A 23,676-nucleotide genomic window follows, 5' to 3' on the forward strand; every position below is an offset into this window, starting at 1 on the left:
GAAAGGGCTTTTGCCTATACTTCTATTTATCACACTGCACAGCATGTGCGATAGATAGAAGTATTAGGCAAAAGCCCATTCCACTTTCAGCCTAAAGATTTAAAAATGGCAATTTTAATGTTTTATAGTCAAAACTGCAGTGGAGCCTGAAATATTTTTTTATTTAATCAGAAAAAATATAAAAAATAAAAATGTAATATTTTTTTTTATTGCTCACCCTTTTTTTCTTTTTTTTCTGTTCATCAGGGGCTCACGTGCTCAAGTGCTCCTATAGAGGAGCCTCGACTGGTAGAGAGTATATTGTTTGAGTAGTCTGGCCAGACCAGTAGGCTGCGACTTGCTGTTTACTCATTTTTATCACATATATATATATATATATATATATATATATATATATATATATATATATATATATATATATATATATAACCTTTAATTTTATTGTGTGTGTATATATATATTGGTCACATTTTCACTTGTATGCTATGCTGATGAAGGGGAAGATATCCCTGAAAACGTTTCATCAATAAACAAGATTTTGTTTTTCACCCTGCAAAAAGACCTGTGAGTGCATTTCTATCGTATGGAATATATATATATATATACAGGTATACCCCGCTTTACGTCGATTCGCTTTACGTCGTTTCGCTAATACGTCGAAGCCGCAAACCCGGAAGTAGTTTCTCAGCGCGGCACAGCTCAGGACTTAGACAAGGAGTAAGGAGAAAAATTGCATGCGGTTTTACAGAGTACGTTGGGAAGACTTTAGGGTTGCTAAAACTGTGCAGTACAGTATTGTACTGTACCAGATACTGTAATTTGGTAAGTCCAGTACAGTATACCGGTCTTCATAAGCATTACAGTATTTTTTGTACAATTAAAGGTACAGTACTGTACAGGATTATTTGTTAAATCCATACAGTAATTGTACCGTACACACAAGTCTAGTTCTTCATAAGCAGTATTTTTTGGCCAATAAAGGTACAGTACAAGTACCAGTATATGCTGTATACAGTATTATTGTCATAATACCTTTGTGCTTACCTTGAATAGTACAGGTAAGCATTTCATATGCCTCCATCTCATATACAGTACCATACCATAAAACATAACCTACTTTAGTACTGTACAGTATTGTTTGGCATGGTTTGAGATCTCCACATAAAATAAGGATCTGTCATACAGTACAGGTACAGTAGAGTACTGTACATTAGGTTATGGTATGGTACTGTATAGACTGTATGAGATGAAGGAGGCATATGAGATTATTACCTGTACTATTCAAGGTAAGCACAAAGGTAAAACCAATCATTGCAATAGGAGCAGACAATCTTTTTTTTTTCATGTCTTTTTTTATACAGTAATTTAAAAATTCACTCCCAGTATCATCTCTGTTTTGTATTTTAGTCTTTATTTTATTTCTACATTTCTACAATGGCCCTGGCTCCAGGTGATGAAAAAAAGAGGATCCGTAAGCCTCTTACATTGAATCAAAAGTTGGAAATGATAAAGATGAGTGAGCAAGGTATGTCCATCTCAGATATAGGCCGCAAGTTAGGTTTGGCTCGCACAACAGTTAGCACAGTGGTGAACGCTAAAGAAAAATACTTAAAAGAAGTAAAAAGTGCTACTCCAGTGCACACAAAAGTGATTCGCAAGAGAGACAACCTTATTGCTGAAATGGAGAAGCTGCTAGTGGTTTGGATAGAAGATCAAACCAGCCACAATGTTCCTTTAAGCCAAGCCATTATTCAAAGCAAGGCACTATCCTTGTTTAATGCAATGAAGACTGATAGAGGTGAGAGTGCTAAAGATGAAAATTTTGAAGCTAGCAGAGGTTGGTTTAACAGGTTTAAGGAAAGAAGTCATCTGCACAACATTAAAGTGCAAGGGGAAGCAGCTAGTGCAGATGTTGAATCTGCAGAGGCTTTTCCAGAAGAGCTGGCTAAAATTATAGAAGATGGTGGTTACACCACACAGCAAATATTTAATGTTGATGAAACCGGCCTTTTCTGGAAAAAAATGCCATCTAGGACATTCATTGCAAAGGAGGAAAAGTTAATGCCAGGATTCAAAGCTGCAAAGGATCGACTAACACTGCTTTTAGGTGCTAATGCAGCTGGTGATTTGAAGCTGAAGCCTATGATGATCTACCATTCTGAGAATCCCAGGGCTCTGAAAAACTATGCTAAATCTAGCCTGCCTGTTTACTACAAATCAAACACTAAAGCCTGGATGACTGCAAGTCTATTTACAACATGGTTTACAGATTATTTTAAACCCACAGTTGAAGCCTACTGCAAGGAAAAAAAAATTCCTTTTAAAATTTTAATGCTTACTGACAATGCACCTTCTCACCCACGAGCATTAATGGAAATGTACAATGAGATTCAAGTTGTTTTCTTGCCTGCAAACACCACATCTATTCTTCAGCCTATGGATCAGGGAAAGATTGCAACCTTCAAAGCATATTATTTGAAGAAGACATTTACTGCTGCTATAACTGCCTTAGATAGCGATGCATCTGATGGTGCTACACAGAACAAATTAAAAGCCTTCTGGAAAGGATTTACAATTCTAGATGCTATTAAAGCAATTAGAGATTCCTGGAATGAAGTTTCAGAATCAGCATTGAGACGTGTGTGGAAAAAGCTAATCCCCACCTTTATGGATGATGTTCCCGGCCTTGAGACTTCGGTAGAGGAAGTCAATGCTAGCGTTGTGGACATGGCTAGACAACTGGAACTAGAAGTGGAGCCTGAAGATGTTACAGAATTGCTTGCATCTCATGACCAGCCATTGACAGATGAAGATTTGATTATGATTGAAGAGCAAAGAAGACTGTTTCTTGAAACTGATGGTTCTACTGATGAAGACCCAGTTTGCATTAGGGAAATGCCAACAAAAGAATTAGAGGAATATGTCAATTTAATTGAAACGGGTTTGGCAGGTTTGGAGCAGATTGATGGCAATTTTGAAAGAAGTTCTTCAGTTAATAAAATTGTGTCAAATGGAATTGCATGTTATAAAGAAATACTTCGAGAAAGGAAGCGTCAGTCCATGAAGCAAACTTCTTTGCTATCATATTTTAATAAAGTCCCACAGCCATCATCATCACCTTCAACATCAAGACCTGATGAATCTTTGTCAAGTTCTCCACCTTCAAAACTGATTTGCATTGAAAACTCAGATGATGAATCATAAGCAAAGATAAGCAATAAAGCACATACCACTGTATTGTACTACATGTTGTACTGTACAGTACCTGTATACAGTATATGTATCCCTTTCTACTGTCTGCATAACTGAATACAGTAGTGTACTGTCTTTTGTTGTTATTAAACTAAACTTAGCACTATTGCACACCTATATATGTTATTTCAAACATGTTTTTAAGCTTGTAAACACACTGGCAAGTGAAAAACAAGTAAAAAATGCATTGACTCACTTTAAGTCGGTTTTCACTTTACAGCGGGGCTCCGGTCCCTAACCCGCTGTATGAGCGGGGTATACCTGTATATATATATATATATATATATATATATATATATATATATATATATATATACAGGGAGTGCAGAATTATTAGGCAAGTTGTATTTTTGAGGATTAATTTTATTATTGAACAACAACCATGTTCTCAATGAACCCAAAAAACTCATTAATATCAAAGCTGAATAGTTTTGGAAGTAGTTTTTAGTTTGTTTTTAGTTATAGCTATTTTAGGGGGATATCTGTGTGTGCAGGTGACTATTACTGTGCATAATTATTAGGCAACTTAACAAAAAACAAATATATACCCACTTCAATTATTTATTTTTACCAGTGAAACCAATATAACATCTCAACATTCACAAATATACATTTCTGACATTCAAAAACAAAACAACAACAAATCAGTGACCGATATAGCCACCTTTCTTTGCAAGGACACTCAAAAGCCTGCCATCCATGGATTCTGTCAGTGTTTTGATCTGTTCACCATCAACATTGCGTGCAGTAGCAACCATAGCCTCCCAGACACTGTTCAGAGAGGTGTACTGTTTTCCCTACTTGTAAATCTCACATGTGATGATGGACCACAGGTTCTCAATGGGGTTCAGATCAGGTGAACAAGGAGGCCATGTCATTAGATTTTCTTCTTTTATACCCTTTCTTGCCAGCCATGCTGTGGAGTACTTGGACGCGTGTGATGGAGCATTGTCCTGCATGAAAATCATGTTTTTCTTGAAGGATGCAGACTTCTTCCTGTACCACTGCTTGAAGAAGGTGTCTTCCAGAAACTGGCAGTAGGACTGGGAGTTGAGCTTGACTCCATCCTCAACCCGAAAAGGCCCCACAAGCTCATCTTTGATGATACCAGCCCAAACCAGTACTCCACCTCCACCTTGCTGGCGTCTGAGTCGGACTGGAGCTCTCTGCCCTTTACCAATCCAGCCACGGGCCCATCCATCTGGCCCATCAAGACTCACTCTCATTTCATCAGTCCATAAAACCTTAGAAAAATCAGTCTTGAGATATTTCTTGGCCCAGTCTTGACGTTTCAGCTTGTGTGTCTTGTTCAGTGGTGGTCGTCTTTCAGCCTTTCTTACCTTGGCCATGTCTCTGAGTATTGCACACCTTGTGCTTTTGGGTACTCCAATGATGTTGCAGCTCTGAAATATGGCCAAACTGGTGGCAAGTGGCATCTTGGCAGCTGCACGGTTGACTTTTCTCAGTTCATGGGCAGTTATTTTGCGCCTTGGTTTTTCCACACGCTTCTTGCGACCCTGTTGACTATTTTGAATGAAACGCTTGATTGTTCGATGATCACGCTTCAGAAGCTTTGCAATTTTAAGAGTGCTGCATCCCTCTGCAAGATATCTCACTATTTTTGACTTTTCTGAGCCAGTCAAGTCCTTCTTTTGACCCATTTTGCCAAAGGAAAGGAAGTTGCCTAATAATTATGCACACCTGATATAGGGTGTTGATGTCATTAGACCACACCCCTTCTCATTACAGAGATGCACATCACCTAATATGCTTAATTGGTAGTAGGCTTTCAAGCCTATACAGCTTGGAGTAAGACAACATGCATAAAGAGGATGATGTGGTCAAAATACTCATTTGCCTAATAATTCTGCACTCCCTGTATATATATATATATATATATATATATATATATATATATATATATATATATAAAATTTATTTTGTATGCACTTGTTTTTATTATTGTGTAACATTATGAACAGTTCCTTTTGTACTGTATTGATAGTAGATATTACTATAATGCCAGTAGGCATTGATGTATTAAAGGGACATTAAAAACTAAATACATGCTAGATAGAATGATGCATTCAAGGAAAAGATTAGTCCATGACTAACATGTAGATGTATTTTTTAAAGTTTCATTAGTTGTTTAAAAAGTGACAAAATAAGTGTAAAGTTTTAGTGTCTATAAAACACTGGGAGCTGCCATGTTGTAACTTGTGTTACCTTCTCTGCTGTGGCCAATTAGAGTCAGTTATAAATAGGTCACTAGAGTGTGCAGCCAATGGTTGTGCTGAATTTAACAGGGCTCTGCACTTCCATTTCTAACAGGAACTGAAAAGCTCACAATTTCAGAATGGAATTACAGGCAAAGAGGACAAAATAAATAATGAAAGTATATTGCAGAGTTGTTTTATTATATACAATTTATCATTTTATATTACCATCTCAAAGTGTTTAATGTCCCTTTAAGATACAATTCACTTGCAATACATTCTCAAGTGTTTAAATTGCTACTAAAGCTGTGATTGTTCACTCTATATACAGGTTGCAACTATGTTTACATATTTTGCATACTGTGTTTTATATATTTGAAATAAACATTAGTATCAACACTACAATGTTGTTTTGCACAATTATTTGCAGCGCTGTTACCACTTGTTTGTTTTTTATAACAGCTGCTTATACACAAATTTACACAAATTATACACATTTTATACACAATTTTTGTATATAGTATCAGTGGCGGTCTCCATATTTTATATATATATATATATATTGTGCAATGCAGCCCTTTGAAATTAAGTAGATGAAGACATGTAAAAGCATATTTATGCAATATTCATATTTAATAAAGCATTATAGTGTTTATTTACTGTATATATTTAATTTTTTGTTTTAAATATTTCTAAATAGATATTCCTGTATATATCTATACCAATCAATCATGTATATATGAGAGAGAGAGAAAATACCATATTTTATATATATTTATGAATAAATAGAACAAACTCTGCTATGTGAAGAACATTAGAATGTGAAATATTCATATTTTTATATCGGGTTAGCGCACTTGAGAATATGTGATCGGGTTTGCGCATGAGTTGGGTTTTTTCCACTTTTTTTGCTCTATTAGTTTCTAACACCCTACTCACGTGCAATTCCAATCACATATTCTCGCCCACTTCCTTATAGTTCTTAAATGAATACAGATTCATTGGTGTCTCTCACATTTACTGTAAACACGGTAAACATAATCTCTTGAGTATTGTTGTTTTACTGACCTTCCTTTTTGTTTTTATTCAATTATAGAGCCTTCCCTTCCATTTCACTGCTCATCCATGCATCCATTTTATTATTTAAAGGTCATTCTAGTGGAAAAAAATGACACTCTAATTCTTTAGATTAGTGATGAGCAACTTCCTAACACATGGGGGGGCCTCAGATCAGTAATTTAGAAGCTTTAAGGGCCGCAGATTAAAATGTATATAAATAATGCATATAAATGAATGACTACTAATAATAATATATTTTTCCAAATAATGTCCAATGGCACAGAGACTAATTAGGGAAGGTTGTAAGGTACCATCTTTTTGATGTTCTCCCCTCTTCTGTTTTGTTGGGGCCACCACCAGAATACCACAAAACACACATTGTTAGCTTCTCTTTTTCTTGGGGCCACAAAAACTATGGCATGCATTCTTGATTTTGTTTTCCCCTCATGGGCTGAACAAATTAGTGCAGAAGGGGGGTTCACTGTTTTTGCCCCATTAACTTCTAACACCATACTCATGCTCAAAATCCAATTGCATATTCTCAAGTGCGGTAACCCAACATGAAAATATGAATATTTTACATTCCAACGTTATTCCTATAGAAGAATATGTTCTATTTATTCATAAATATATATCTGATTGTATTTTGCACTAATATTTATACCTATATATAAATAGATGATTAAATATCGCTGAACCCACAAAATTGCCAATTAGTTTGACCTTAGTTCTGAGTCTATGGTTCTCAACAAAAGAAACCAAGTGAATAAAGCAAATTCATGTTAATGCCCATGATTTAATTCTTATTCAGGGTCATCTGATGCTGGCTGTAGTGTTTTTCTGTAACACTTGTTTAAAGGGTCATTAAACTAACTGTTCTTTCAAAATGCTATCTGATTTATATTATGGCATAATTCAGATTTAGAGGAGTCCAACATTTAAAAAAAAATATTTACCAAACTTTTCCACTGTTTTTCATATCACATTATTCCGTTGTCTCATAGTTGAAGACAACCCCTGCATGCATTACATTGAAATTATGGAAAGCTATCATTCAATTATTGGGCATATTTTAATGAGTGCTATGAATATTCAATAAGTACAAGAACATTCACAGGCAGTACCTATCCCTACTGCTCACAGATCTTCCTTCCTTCCGTAAACACTTATGCGCAGCGCTACTGTGTCACTTGGCAAACACTCTGCATGAAGAAAGTGTTAACACAGAGAGCTGCATTCTCCTACAATAGAGATGAATTGTGGGAATAAACATGGCCTGCTCGCTCCCGAGGGCTATATGTAGAGCTATCCGTGCTTGGTTTTGCATAATGAGCCAAATGGAGGGAGTGCAAGTAATTAGAAATATAATTAAATGTTTGGGCTTTAAAACATAAACATATTTAAACACATTTAATTTAGCATAATGTTTAAACATTCATTTTAATTAAGTATTTTTTCTTTTTTTTTTTTTTTCTTTTAAGGTTTTATGTCCCTTTAATTATCGACTGATAGCAATAATTACTAGTTAGAGGAGTGTGTATATATCTAGCCTTTAACAAAGGCATGCAATACTTTATCCTGCTCATCAAATTTATTATGAGTCCATAACATTTTGCTATAATTTTATACTGTATGCTAATATTTGACCTTTTGTACAGAAATATTTGACCTTTTGTACAGAAATATGTTTATTTTTATCTTTGTTTAGGTGATCAATATAATATTCCAGATATAATATGTGTGACAGGAACTGTGGTGACATAGCTTTCAAATTGTATCCCTAAAATATTCACATGGCTGTTTTTAAAATCCCCCAATCCCCCCCCCTCCCCCACCAGATACACTTTTGTCTCTTAGGCTAGGCATTTAGCCTAGTTTTTAAAGATACTCTCAATTAGCCTTTGACTGGAATATAATAGGCCAAACACTTTAAATGGTAGCAAGTTGTACTAGTTGTCTTTGGACTGTTTTGTTGTAAAATATATGTGTATATATTCCATGTAAATATTTATCTTATTAGAACACATATATGTATACAGTATATGTATACAGTATATGTACACATTATATGTATACAGTGTATACATATACTGTGTGTGTATGTGTATATATATATATATATATATATATATATATAATGGTTCCTAATAAATTCTTTGGAAATAATTACGACTCTTTTATAGTGTTTATTTCATTAAGTTAGTTTTAATGGATTTAGTGGGGGGGGGGGGGGTTACCATAGATTTATATTTAGTTTGTATTAAATTAAAACCCCATCAGATCTTAAATAACCACAGGAACCAACTCGCCCACTTCTTTACAGTTCTTAAATGAATTCAGATTCATTGGTGCCTTTCACCTTTACTATAAAGGTATAAGGAATAAACATAATCTCTTGAGTATTTTTTTTTACTGACCTTCCTTTAGTTTTTATTCAATTATAGAGCCTTCGCTTCTTCCATTTCACTGCTCATCCATGTATCCATTTTCTTAATTCTAGTGAAAAAAATGACTCTAATTTTCTAGATCTTTGAGATCAACTTCCTAACACATGGAGGCCACAGATCAGTAATTTTGAAGCTTTATGGGCCGCCGATCAATATTTATGCATATAAATTTATGGTTACAAATAAAAATAATATATTTCCACATAATGTCCAATGGCACAGAGACTGATTAGGGAAGGTTGTAGGGTACACTCTTTCTGCTGTTCTCCCCTCTAGAGGGCTTTTTTTGTGGCCACCACCAGTATACCCCAAAGCACACATTGTTAGCTTTTGCTTTTTCCTGGAGCCACACAAATTATGGCATGCATTCTTGGCTTGGTTTTCCCTTCAGGGACTTCACAAACTAACAAGGAAGGCTACAAGTGGCCTATGGGCTACCGATTGGTTATCCCTGCTTTAGATAATGTCATTTTAGAGATGATGCAATGCCTATACATTTAATTCCTGCAAATGGGTTAAAGACATAGTTAAAGTTCCACCAGAGAGCAACAGAGAACTGTTGGTCCCAAACAAGATAAGCCAATCAGCAGTACCATTACACATGTAAGTCTTTTACTTTAATGGCCCTTTTTACCACTTACCTAGTTCCAGTATATCAGCTGTTTACTACACCTCACATTTGTAACTATTTTAATATATTTAGGGCCAGATTACAAGTAAACTCTTCTATAAGTAAGCTTTTTTTCATGCAAAAAAGGCAAATTTAGCATTTCATGCACGCGATAACATATTCCCCCATAGAAGTCAATGGAGCAAAAAAAGTTTTAAAAAATACCCTACGCGCACGCAAACCCAATTGCATATTCTCAAATGTACTAACCCAACATGAAATATATGAATATTTCACATTCCAAAGTAAATACATATATACACATATAAATACATAAAAACATAGGTACACGTGGCGGAGCATGCAGGCGTTCTGAATGGCCGCAGAATACTAGTGCTCCTTGACCGGTAGCAGCGGAGCCTTCTCCCAGGCTGACAGTTTGCACGTTTCATGCCTTAAAAGTATATACAGGACCCTCAGAAGCGCTCACGGACCCTCTGGACACATCATTTGGGCCTTAACTCGTACCTGGGGATCCCTCTGTGACTCACGGTATAGTCCGCATATGGAGTGCACATCCAGCTGAGACATCACGCACCATGACTAAGAGCCTCCTCAAAATACGGCTAGGTAGCGTAGACAGCACTTACCAGAGCAAGGTTTAAGTCCTCCCCACTTCCCAAATATACTAAAGCTATCTTGGGGGTAAGAAAGAATGTGAGACACAAACACACATGGAATATAATAGTTAGCCCCACGTTCACAGCTATATCCCCAGAGCACAGCAGAAAGAAGCTGCACACTATGAATACCTATGTTTAAATAAGCGCAATCTACTTAGCAGCAATTGCCATCAAAGTATAACCGCAAGCACCACAAACCTTAAAAGTTTATGCTTCTTTTTGCTTCCTAAGAAACCATGCACCTTCAGTATTTAGTTACCTAGCAAAAACCCAACTGAAGTCTACATGGACATATTTAAAATCGCTTTAAAAAGATGAACAAAGAGGCAACTTTTTGACATATTGATAAAAACAAAATCCATGCAGACAGCTACATAGATTATATCTGCATGGCTACATGAACTTTACCACTTAAGCCAAGGACCTTCATCAGCCTCCTGCAAACCTAATCTCTGTTTCTTGCAAAAGAAGGCTCGCCTAATGATATAATATAAACTACAAAGCATTATACATTCTGCATTAAAGGGACACTGAACCCAAATTTTTTCATCTGTGATTCAGATAGAGCATGCAATTTTAAGCAACTTTCTAATTTACTCCTATTATCAAATTTTCTTCATTCTCTTGGTATCTTTATTTGAAATGCAAGAATGTAAGTTTAGATGCCGGCCCACTTTTGGTGAACCACCTGGGTTGTTCTTGCTGATTGGTGGATAAATTCATCCACCAATAAAAAAGTGCTGTCAACAGTTCGGTACCAAAATAAAGCGTAGATGCCTTCTTTTTCAAATAAAGATAGCAAGACAATGAAGAAAAATGGATAATAGGAGTAAATTAGAAAGTTGCTTAAAATTGCATGCTCTATCTGAATCACACAAAAAATGTGGGTTCAGTGTCCCTTTAAGTCCCTTAATGATTCACACTTAAGGACTTTATTTTTATTTAACAAACTCTGTTTAAAACACAAAGGTGAGGAATTCCCATTTTGCACGGCCACTCGGGCATGCAGTCCGCGAAATGACGATGTGCAGAAATTCCAAGGCTAGAACTGCTCCCAGCGCAGTGAACACATTCTTTAAAACCATGGATAAGAAGAAAAAGACAGATACCCCTCAAGTATACAATGAGGAAGAATCCCTGTCTGATAACCCAGATATCTCTCGAGCACGACCTCTCACCTAGCTAACTAACACAAACTGTAGATGGTCCGGTGACCCTGAAAGCAATGGAAGCACTTATAAAATAAGCCAAATCTTGCATTTAGTCTGAATGCGTGGACTTGAAAAAAGATATAAATAAGTTGGGTTTCCGGGTGGAAAATTTAGAAGACGACAGGGAAGAGATAATCAAAGAAATGACCAACATGTCTCATGCCATTGAAACACAAAAAGTACAAATCTCTGAATTGGAAAATAAACTAGATGACATTGTGTGATTGAGGAGATACCTTTTGAGAGAGCCCATCAGGCTTTGAGACCTAGGCCAAGTGACAACCAACCTCCCAGGGATATTATCATGTGCTTTCAAAGCTACAGAGATAGGGAAAATATATTCCAGCTAGCAAGAGAACAATCAAACTTCTCCTTCATGAGTGCCAAAAATCAAATATTCCAAGACCTCTCTGCAAGAATACTCCAAATGAGAAAGGAGTTTGCCTTTTTCACCACCCATCTACGTTCCTTGAAGATAACTTATCGATGGGGCTTCCCCGTCTCTTTGCAAATCATCAAAAATGGAAAACGCTTTGTATGTTCCAGTCCAACTAATGTATCTGACTTCTGTGAACAACTAGATCTTCCTTTCCCAGAAATGCCAGATAAACCCTCAACAAAAGACGCCACAACACCACCTAAACCACTAAGGAGATTGTGGTCTGAGAACGTTAATATACAGTCCAAGAAAAAACAGGGTATTGAACCATCAAACTCGCCGGACACTTCCTGAATTATGGTAACTTCTTCTCTGTTCTTCAGATTTCGTGAGTATATAGCTATGGGGATCATTGCTCAAATGTTGAGTTTACACAATTTCCACAGAATTTTTTGTGCACTGACTATTGCTTAGTTCAGATCATGGACTTTGATAATGTCTGATTCTTTCTCATAAGAATTACATACATTGTTACAGAGTTTTTACTACTTGTCTTATTCCATCCTATATAGCCTTTACTTATCACTTGGTTACAAACTTTGATGCATCAACAAAACCTGCATTAAATCGGCTCTTATTGTACTTTTCATTACAATATACTATTGCCTTAATCTAGTGCTGAATTTGGGTAATAATGGGTCGTAGTATAGGCCCTTTTTTATTACTATTTCGTTATCTACTTATCTGTTGTAGTTTAAATCTGTTTAAAGTTAGCATGTTACTATGCTATAAATCCTGTTACACAATTCTATACCTCGTTAAGGGGTATATACATATGATACTTGTTCTCAATGTACCTGTTGGGGAGGGCTCCGTTGAGACGTTTATCCCCCTATTGTTCCTTTGCATTACCTATTTTCTCTCTTTTAAATCTTCTCATTCTCCAGTCAGATTTACATTTGATGGGTACTTTTTCTACTGTTTTCTTCCCTTTCTCCTTCCTTATCTCAACCCCCCCCCCTTCCCAATCCTCTTTTTTTCCTATTGTTACTGTTTACCTAACTCCAAAGAGTGCTTAACCTTAGTACAGAATATACCCTGATTATAACAACTGCAGCCCGTATTGTCGTACCTGAAACATATTTGGTACGTATAGCTATATCAAGATCTACATGATTTCTTATTCCCTAGTTAAACAATTTAAAGTTGCTACACAAAAAGTAAAAGGCTTCTTGTCCCCACAAAAACACTCAAAAGCGCTTCATGATTTTTATAAGAAGCACTTAGACGTCATAATGATCTAAGAAACACATGTTAGGAAAACAAATGAACCCACATTATTTCACTTTTACTATGACCAACACTTTCTGAATTATGGCCCGACAAAACATAATGGGGTGTGTTTTTCATTCAGGAAGGGAACATCCTTTGAACTTCTTCAAAAATATCAAGATCAGGAAGGCAGAATACTGATCTTGGTGGGGCTATTCTACGGTAGAATCATAACTCTGGCCAATATATATGCCCCTGAATGTCCCTCACCTACCTTCTTTCATAAAGTCATTAATCAGATTATAGATATCTCCAAAGGTCCTATAATACTAGGAGGAGACTTTAATTTTTCCATAAATCTTGCACTAGACACATCCACAGGCAAATCCTATATCCGAAATAATCAAATAAAAGCCAACTGGCAAGCAATTCATACAATACCCTTCTTTGACACTAGGAGAATCACCCACCCTACCACAAAAGATTATACATTTTTTTTCCAACGCTCCTACTCCTGTTTGGATTATATTTTCTGTGATCAAAGCACACCTACTACTTTAATAGACTCCATGCTGTATCATACATCGTGGTAGGATCATAGCATGGTCAGTTCCACCTTCTCGTGGTCCTCCAAACCACATCACCAACATCTCTGGAAGCTTAATGATTAAATCTTCTCCAACCCATTAATAAGTGCAGACATAGTGGAAAAAAAACATCTGAGTTCTTTACTTTTAATGACCCTACCACTACATCGGCTACTAACAATTGGGAAGCATATAAGTGTTACATAAGAGGGGTGATAATGAGCCACACACATAAATTATGTAAACAAAGAGCGGCACACTACCTATCACTAATATCAGACTTCAATAACAGTGAAAAAGCACTAAAACAACACCCCATTCCCAGCAACTCTTACTGCAGTCCCAACAAGCAAGAGAAGCCCTCAATCAATACCTGATTAAGAATGTCCACTTACGTGCACTCACAACAAAATCAAAATTCTTTATTAAAAGCAATAAAGCCGGTTGCTTTTTGGCCAGATCTCTCAAATAGAGGAGATAAAAAACATTTATTACAAAAATCTTAGATTCTTCAGGGTTCTCACTTACTAGCAGTTCAGACACAGTTAATCAGTTTGCGAAATACTACTCTTCCTTGTATAACCTCACGACTTCAGACTTGTACACTAACCTTAAGTTGATTGATAGCTATCTCTCACAAGTCCAACTACCCACACTATCCAAGGAGAGTAGCGAGTCCTTGGATTCACAGTTTTCATTACAAGAGATCCTTATTGCCATTAAAAATCTCCCTCAGGGTAAAGCCCCTGGCCCCAATGGTTTTACCCCTAAATTTTACCATCTGTTTAAAACCCATTTAAGCCTCCAACTTTTAACAATGTATAATTCCCTAGATCAGGATTGTCGCCTATCACAATCTCTTCTAGAAGCTACAATTTTTGTTATACCAAAGCCACGAACATCCACAGAACAAATCATTAATTACTGCACAATTTCCTTGATAAATATTGATATCAAACTATACGTGAAATTATTGGCAACTAGAATAAACAAAATCTTTCTATAATATACAAAATGCTCAGAGGTTCCTTTCCCGCCACTGAAGCTTCCTACATTGCAAAGTGGGAAAGAGAATTAGAGACTAATCTGACTGACACTCAATGGAGACATATTTTTGTAGAAACCAAAAAATCGTCTTTATCATTAGCAATAACAGAAATTAATTACAAACTGCTATCTAGGTGGTATCTAGCTTCTCATCGTTTTCACAGTATCTTCCAAAACTCCTCCCCCTTATGTTGGAGACACTGCGGAGGAATAGGTACCCTGTCCCATATTTGGTGGACCTGTCCCCTGCTACAAACTTTCTGGAAAGATATCTCTAAGTGCATTAATGCAACACTTGGAGCTGAGATCACACTCTCACCCACTATTGTCTTATTAAATAATACTCCCCCAATCCCCTTTATATACCGGAAAAAATGATTCCAATATATGCTTAATTGTGCTAAGCGTTTGATAGCTAGGTTTTGGAAGAAAAGCCAAACCCCCAGCTTTCCTATTTGGTTAAGAGAAGTGGATTATGTTTTATCTTTGGAAAAAATACATTACGCCTTTATAGGCAAACAAGATTTTATTGCAGATATTTTATACATTTGGGAACAGAGGACGTCATAACCTCAAGTCGACACTTAATACTTGATAAAATTTGTAATAAAATGTTTATATACTGTTTATCTGAAGAAATCGAGAACCAATACTGTATATTCTTTGTTGAAATGTATGATCCTCTTTCTGAGACTACTTGTTGTATATCATTTGTTGTGATGATAGGTATTACTCTTCCACTTGTCCTGGATCTTCCTAGACCATAGGAAAGATGTTATTGTCATGGGTGTTCAGAACTTTAATGTAACTCTTGAACAAATGTACACCAATGTGTTTCTGTTTTAATTACAACTTCCTTTCAAGGTTGCCTTTGCTACTAAATAAAGAAAAACAATGTTCAAATACAATTCCTGTACACCTGTTTGTAAAATTTACAATAAAAATATTGAATTAAAAAACAAACAAAAAAAACACATGTACAAATACAAATACATATACATCTTTAGACACGTATATGTATGTATCATTTTTGTGCAATATTTTTTGTAATAATTTTTCATTAGATGGTGTTATTATGAGTAAAACTGTACATTATAATGTATTTTTGATGTGTTTTGTGACACTTTTTTGTTTCGCCAAAACAGTTAACCCTAGCTCTAAGGTCGCAATATCTCGATGAGCATTAACTTCAATTGCGCTCAAACGATCTTGTTAACTTTCAAGTTGTAATATGAACGAAAAACTATATGCACGCTAACAACCACGATAAAACACTTTTCACTCGTGGGTATCTGTTAGTGCTTCACTTCTAATCTTGCCCTTTATTTTTTTTTTTATCACATTATTGAATCTTCATGACTAAAAAAACATAATTTATGCTTACCTGATAAATTTATTTCTCTTGTAGTGTAGTCAGTCCACGGGTCATCCATTACTTATGGAATATATCTCTTCCCAACAGGAAGCTGCAAGAGGATCACCCAGCAGAGCTGCTACATAGCTCCTCCCCTCACAGGTCATATTCAGTCATTCGACCAAAGCAGACGAGAAAGGAGAAACCATAGGGTGCAGTGGTGACTGGAGTTTAATTAAAATTTAGGTCTGCCTTAAAGACAGGGCGGGCCGTGGACTGACTACACTACAAGAGAAATAAATTTATCAGGTAAGCATAAATTATGTTTTCTCTTGTTAAGTGTAGTCAGTCCACGGGTCATCCATTACTTATGGAATACCAATACCAAAGCTAAAGTACACGGATGAAGGGAGGGACAAGGCAGGAACATTAAACAGAAGGAACCACTGCCTGAAGTACCTTTCTCCCAAAAATAGCCTCCGAAGAAGCAAAAGTGTCAAATTTGTAAAATTTTGAAAAGGTGTGAAGTGAAGACCAAGTCGCAGCCTTGCAAATCTGTTCAACAGAGACCTCATTTTTAAAGGCCCAAGTGGAAGCCACAGCTCTAGTAGAATGAGCTGTAATCCTTTCAGGAGGCTGCTGTCCAGCAGTCTCATAGGCTAAACGTATTATGCTACGAAGCCAAAAAAGAGAGAGAGGTAGCCAAAGCCTTTTGACCTCTTCTCTGTCCAGAGTAAACGACAAACAGGGAAGAAGTTTGACGAAAATCTTTAGTTGCCTGCAAATAGAACTTCAGGGCACGGACTACGTCCAAATTATGCAAAAGTCGTTCCTTCTTTGAAGAAGGGTTAGGACACAGTGATGGAACAACAATCTCTTGATTGATATTCCTGTTAGTAACTACCTTAGGTAAGAACCCAGGTTTAGTACGCAGAACTACCTTGTCTGAATGAAAAATCAGATAAGGAGAATCACAATGTAAGGCAGATAACTCAGAGACTCTTCGAGCCGAGGAAATAGCCATCAAAAACAAAACCTTCCAGGATAACAGCTTGATATCAATGGAATGAAGGGGTTCAAATGGAACGCCTTGAAGAACATTAAGAACTAAGTTTAAGCTCCACGGCGGAGCAACAGTCTTAAACACAGGCTTAATCCTAGTTAAAGCCTGACAAAAAGCCTGAACGTCTGGAACTTCAGCCAGACGTTTGTGTAGAAGAATAGACAGAGCAGAAATCTGTCCCTTTAACGAACTAGCAGATAAGCCCTTTTCTAAACCCTCTTGTAGAAAGGACAATATCCTAGGAATCCTAACCTTACTCCATGAGTAACTCTTGGATTCGCAACAATATAAATATTTACGCCATATCTTATGGTAAATTTTTCTGGTAACAGGCTTCCTAGCCTGTATTAAGGTATCAATAACCGACTCCGAGAAGCCACGCTTTGATAGAATCAAGCGTTCAATCTCCATGCAGTCAGCCTCAGAGAAATTAGATTTGGATGTTTGAAAGGACCCTGAATTAGAAGGTCCTTTCTCAGAGGTAGAGACCACGGTGGACAGGACGACATGTCCACTAGGTCTGCATACCAGGTCCTGCGTGGCCACGCAGGCGCTATCAGAATCACAGAAGCTCTCTCCTGTTTGATCTTGGCAATCAAACGAGGAAGCATCGGGAATGTTGGAAACACATAAGCCATGTTGAAGACCCAAGGGGCTGTCAGAGCATCTATCAGCACCGCTCCCGGGTCCCTGGACCTGGATCCGTAACAAGGAAGCTTGGCGTTCTGGCGAGACGCCATGAGATCCAGATCTGGTTTGCCCCAACGAAGAATCAGTTGAGCAAAGACCTCCGGATGAAGTTCCCACTCCCCCGGATGAAAAGTCTGGCGACTTAGAAAATCCGCCTCCCAGTTCTCTACGCCTGGGATGTAAATCTCTGACAGGTGGCAAGAGTGAGACTCTGCCCAGCGAATTATCTTTGAGACTTCCAACATCGCTAGGGAATTTCTGGTTCCCCCTTGATGGTTGATGTAAGCCACAGTCGTGATGTTGTCCGACTGAAATCTGATGAACCTCAGAGTTGCTAACTGAGGCCAAGCTAGGAGAGCATTGAATATTGCTCTTAATTCCAGAATATTTATTGGGAGGAGTTTCTCCTCCTGAGTCCATAATCCCTGAGCTTTCAGGGAGTTCCAGACTGCGCCCCAGCCTAGAAGGCTGGCATCTGTTGTTACAATCGTCCAATCTGGCCTGCGAAAGGTCATCCCCTTGGACAGATGTGGCCGAGAGAGCCACCATAGAAGAGAATCTCTGGTCTCTTGATCCAGACTTAGTAGGGGGGACAAATCTGAGTAATCCCCATTCCACTGACTTAGCATGCACAATTGCAGCGGTCTGAGATGCAGGCGCGCAAATGGTACTATGTCCATTGCCGCTACCATTAAGCCGATTACTTCCATGCACTGAGCTACTGACGGGTGTGGAATGGAATGAAGGACACAGGAAGCATTTAGAAGTTTTGATAACCTGGCCTCTGTCAGGTAAATTTTCATCTCTACAGAATCTATAAGAGTCCCTAGAAAGGGAACTCTTGTAAGTGGTAATAGAGAACTCTTTTCCACGTTCACCTTCCACCCATGCGACCTCCTTGTGAATCGGTATGTGAAGGTAGGCATCCTTTAAATCCACTGTGGTCATGTACTGACCCTCTTGGATCATGGGAAGGATGGTTCGAATAGTTTCCATTTTGAATGATGGAACTCTTAGAAATTTGTTTAGGATTTTTAAGTCCAAGATTGGTCTGAAGGTTCCCTCTTTCTTGGGAACCACAAATAGATTTGAATAGAATCCCTGCCCGTGTTCCGTCCGCGGAACTGGGTGGATCACCCCCATTAGTAAAAGGTCTTGTACACAGCGTAGAAACGCCTCTTTCTTTATTTGGTTTGCTGATAACCTTGAAAGATGAAATCTCCCTCGTGGAGGAGAAGTTTTGAAGTCCAGGAGATATCCCTGAGATATGATCTCCAACGCCCAGGGATCCTCGACATCTCTTGCCCAAGCCTGGGCGAAGAGAGAAAGTCTGCCCCCCACTAGATCCGTTTCCGGTTAGGGGGCCCTCTCTTCATGCTGTCTTGGGGGCAGCAGCAGGTTTCTTGGCCTGCTTGCCCTTGTTCCAGGACTGGTTAACTTTCCAGCCCTGCCTGTAACGAGCAACAGCTCCTTCCTGTTTTGGAGCGGAGGAAGTTGATGCTGCTCCAGCCTTGAAGTTACGAAAGGCACGAAAGTTAGACTGTTTGGCCTTTGATTTGGCCCTGTCCTGAGGTAGAGCATGGCCCTTACCTCCCGTAATGTCAGCTATAATTTCTTTCAAGCCAGGCCCGAATAAGGTCTGCCCTTTGAAAGGAATATTAAGCAATTTTGATTTAGAAGTCACGTCAGCTGACCAGGATTTAAGCCATAGCGCTCTGCGCGCTTGGATGGCGAATCCGGAGTTCTTAGCCGTAAGTTTGGTTAAATGTACGACGGCATCAGAAACAAATGTGTTAGCTAGCTTAAGTGCTTTAAGCTTGTTCATAATTTCATCCAATGGAGCTGTGCGAATGGCCTCTTCCAGAGACTCAAACCAGAATGCCGCCGCAGCAGTGACAGGCGCAATGCATGCAAGGGGATGTAAGATAAAACCTTGTTGAACAAACATTTTCTTAAGGTAACCCTCTAATTTCTTATCCATTGGATCTGAAAAGGCACAACTATCCTCCACCGGGATAGTGGTATGCTTAGCTAAAGTAGAAACTGCTCCCTCCACCTTAGGGACCGTCTGCCATAAGTCTCGTGTGGTGGCGTCTATAGGAAACATTTTCTTAAATATGGGAGGAGGGGAAAAGGGCACACCAGGTCTATCCCACTCCTTGCTAATAATCTCTGTAAGCCTTTTAGGTATAGGAAACACGTCAGTACACACCGGTACCGCATAGTATCTATCCAACCTACATAATTTTTCTGGAATTGCAACCGTGTTACAATCATTCAGAGCCGCTAATACCTCCCCTAGCAATATGCGGAGGTTCTCAAGCTTAAATTTAAAATTAGAAATCTCTGAATCCAGTCTCCCTGGATCAGATCCGTCACCCACAGAATGAAGCTCTCCGTCTTCACGTTCTGCAAACGTGAAAAGAGAGAGAGGTAGCCGAAGCCTTTTGACCTCTTCTCTGTCCAGAGTAAACAACAAACAGGGAAGAAGTTTGACGAAAATCTTTAGTTGCCTGCAAATAGAACTTCAGGGCACGGACTACGTCCAATTATGCAAAAGTCGTTCCTTCTTTGAAGAAGGGTTAGGACACAGTGATGGAACAACAATCTCTTGATTGATATTCCTGTTAGTAACTACCTTAGGTAAGAACCCAGGTTTAGTACGCAGAACTACCTTGTCTGAATGAAAAATCAGATAAGGAGAATCACAATGTAAGGCAGATAACTCAGAGACTCTTCGAGCCGAGGAAATAGCCATCAAAAACAAAACCTTCCAGGATAACAGCTTGATATCAATGGAATGAAGGGGTTCAAATGGAACGCCTTGAAGAACATTAAGAACTAAGTTTAAGCTCCACGGCGGAGCAACAGTCTTAAACACAGGCTTAATCCTAGTTAAAGCCTGACAAAAAGCCTGAACGTCTGGAACTTCAGCCAGACGTTTGTGTAGAAGAATAGACAGAGAAGAAATCTGTCCCTTTAACGAACTAGCAGATAAGCCCTTTTCTAAACCCTCTTGTAGAAAGGACAATATCCTAGGAATCCTAACCTTACTCCATGAGTAACTCTTGGATTCGCACCAATATAAATATTTACGCCATATCTTATGGTAAATTTTTCTGGTAACAGGCTTCCTAGCCTGTATTAAGGTATCAATAACCGACTCCGAGAAGCCACGCTTTGATAGAATCAAGCGTTCAATCTCCATGCAGTCAGCCTCAGAGAAATTAGATTTGGATGTTTGAAAGGACCCTGAATTAGAAGGTCCTGTCTCAGAGGTAGAGACCACGGTGGACAGGACGACATGTCCACTAGGTCTGCATACCAGGTCCTGCGTGGCCACGCAGGCGCTATCAGAATCACCGAAGCTCTCTCCTGTTTGATCTTGGCAATCAAACGAGGAAGCATCGGGAATGGTGGAAACACATAAGCCATGTTGAAGACCCAAGGGGCTGTCAGAGCATCTATCAGCACCGCTCCCGGGTCCCTGGACCTGGATCCGTAACAAGGAAGCTTGGCGTTCTGGTGAGACGCCATGAGATCCAGATCTGGTTTGCCCCAACGAAGAATCAGTTGAGCAAAGACCTCCGGATGAAGTTCCCACTCCCCCGGATGAAAAGTCTGGTGACTTAGAAAATCCGCCTCCCAGTTCTCTACGCCTGGGATGTAAATCGCTGACAGGTGGCAAGAGTGAGACTCTGCCCAGCGAATTATCTTTGAGACTTCCAACATCGCTAGGGAACTTCTGGTTCTCCCTTGATGGTTGATGTAAGCCACAGTCGTGATGTTGTCCGACTGAAATCTGATGAACCTCAGAGTTGCTAACTGAGGCCAAGCTAGGAGAGCATTGAATATTGCTCTTAATTCCAGAATATTTATTGGGAGGAGTTTCTCCTCCTGAGTCCATAATCCCTGAGCTTTCAGGGAGTTCCAGACTGCGCCCCAGCCTAGAAGGCTGGCATCTGTTGTTACAATCGTCCAATCTGGCCTGCGAAAGGTCATCCCCTTGGACAGATGTGGCCGAGAGAGCCACCATAGAAGAGAATCTCTGGTCTCTTGATCCAGACTTAGTAAGGGGGACAAATCTGAGTAATCCCCATTCCACTGACTTAGCATGCACAATTGCAGCGGTCTGAGATGCAGGCGCGCAAATGGTACTATGTCCATTGCCGCTACCATTAAGCCGATTACTTCCATGCACTGAGCTACTGACGGGTGTGGAATGGAATGAAGGACACAGGAAGCATTTAGAAGTTTTGATAACCTGGCCTCTGTCAGGTAAATTTTCATCTCTACAGAATCTATAAGAGTCCCTAGAAAGGGAACTCTTGTAAGTGGTAATAGAGAACTCTTTTCCACGTTCACCTTCCACCCATGCGACCTCCTTGTGAATCGGTATGTGAAGGTAGGCATCCTTTAAATCCACTGTGGTCATGTACTGACCCTCTTGGATCATGGGAAGGATGGTTCGAATAGTTTCCATTTTGAATGATGGAACTCTTAGAAATTTGTTTAGGATTTTTAAGTCCAAGATTGGTCTGAAGGTTCCCTCTTTCTTGGGAACCACAAATAGATTTGAATAGAATCCCTGCCCGTGTTCCGTCCGCGGAACTGGGTGGATCACCCCCATTAGTAAAAGGTCTTGTACACAGCGTAGAAACGCCTCTTTCTTTATTTGGTTTGCTGATAACCTTGAAAGATGAAATCTCCCTCGTGGAGGAGAAGTTTTGAAGTCCAGGAGATATCCCTGAGATATGATCTCCAACGCCCAGGGATCCTCGACATCTCTTGCCCAAGCCTGGGCGAAGAGAGAAAGTCTGCCCCCCACTAGATCCGTTTCCGGTTAGGGGGCCCTCTCTTCATGCTGTCTTGGGGGCAGCAGCAGGTTTCTTGGCCTGCTTGCCCTTGTTCCAGGACTGGTTAACTTTCCAGCCCTGCCTGTAACGAGCAACAGCTCCTTCCTGTTTTGGAGCGGAGGAAGTTGATGCTGCTCCAGCCTTGAAGTTACGAAAGGCACGAAAGTTAGACTGTTTGGCCTTTGATTTGGCCCTGTCCTGAGGTAGAGCATGGCCCTTACCTCCCGTAATGTCAGCTATAATTTCTTTCAAGCCAGGCCCGAATAAGGTCTGCCCTTTGAAAGGAATATTAAGCAATTTTGATTTAGAAGTCACGTCAGCTGACCAGGATTTAAGCCATAGCGCTCTGCGCGCTTGGATGGCGAATCCGGAGTTCTTAGCCGTAAGTTTGGTTAAATGTACGACGGCATCAGAAACAAATGTGTTAGCTAGCTTAAGTGCTTTAAGCTTGTTCATAATTTCATCCAATGGAGCTGTGCGAATGGCCTCTTCCAGAGACTCAAACCAGAATGCCGCCGCAGCAGTGACAGGCGCAATGCATGCAAGGGGATGTAAGATAAAACCTTGTTGAACAAACATTTTCTTAAGGTAACCCTCTAATTTCTTATCCATTGGATCTGAAAAGGCACAACTATCCTCCACCGGGATAGTGGTATGCTTAGCTAAAGTAGAAACTGCTCCCTCCACCTTAGGGACCGTCTGCCATAAGTCTCGTGTGGTGGCGTCTATAGGAAACATTTTCTTAAATATGGGAGGAGGGGAAAAGGGCACACCAGGTCTATCCCACTCCTTTCTAATAATCACTGTAAGCCTTTTAGGTATAGGAAACACGTCAGTACACACCGGTACCGCATAGTATCTATCCAACCTACATAATTTTTCTGGAATTGCAACCGTGTTACAATCATTCAGAGCCGCTAATACCTCCCCTAGCAATATGCGGAGGTTCT

At 39.1% G+C, this 23,676-nt stretch overlaps 1 protein-coding gene across 1 annotated transcript; it reads left to right on the top strand.

Annotated features, from left to right (window-relative positions):
- The first annotated feature begins 1,434 nt into the window (after positions 1–1,434).
- Positions 1,435–3,204, top strand: LOC128664653 (tigger transposable element-derived protein 1-like). The gene has a single exon (XM_053719465.1). It carries the CDS (start codon positions 1,435–1,437, stop codon positions 3,202–3,204), a length of 1,770 nt encoding a protein of 589 aa, XP_053575440.1.
- Positions 3,205–23,676: the final 20,472 nt, after the last annotated feature.

Source organism: Bombina bombina, chromosome 6 (assembly GCF_027579735.1).
Source record: "Bombina bombina isolate aBomBom1 chromosome 6, aBomBom1.pri, whole genome shotgun sequence".
NCBI classification, from domain to species: domain Eukaryota; kingdom Metazoa; phylum Chordata; class Amphibia; order Anura; family Bombinatoridae; genus Bombina; species Bombina bombina.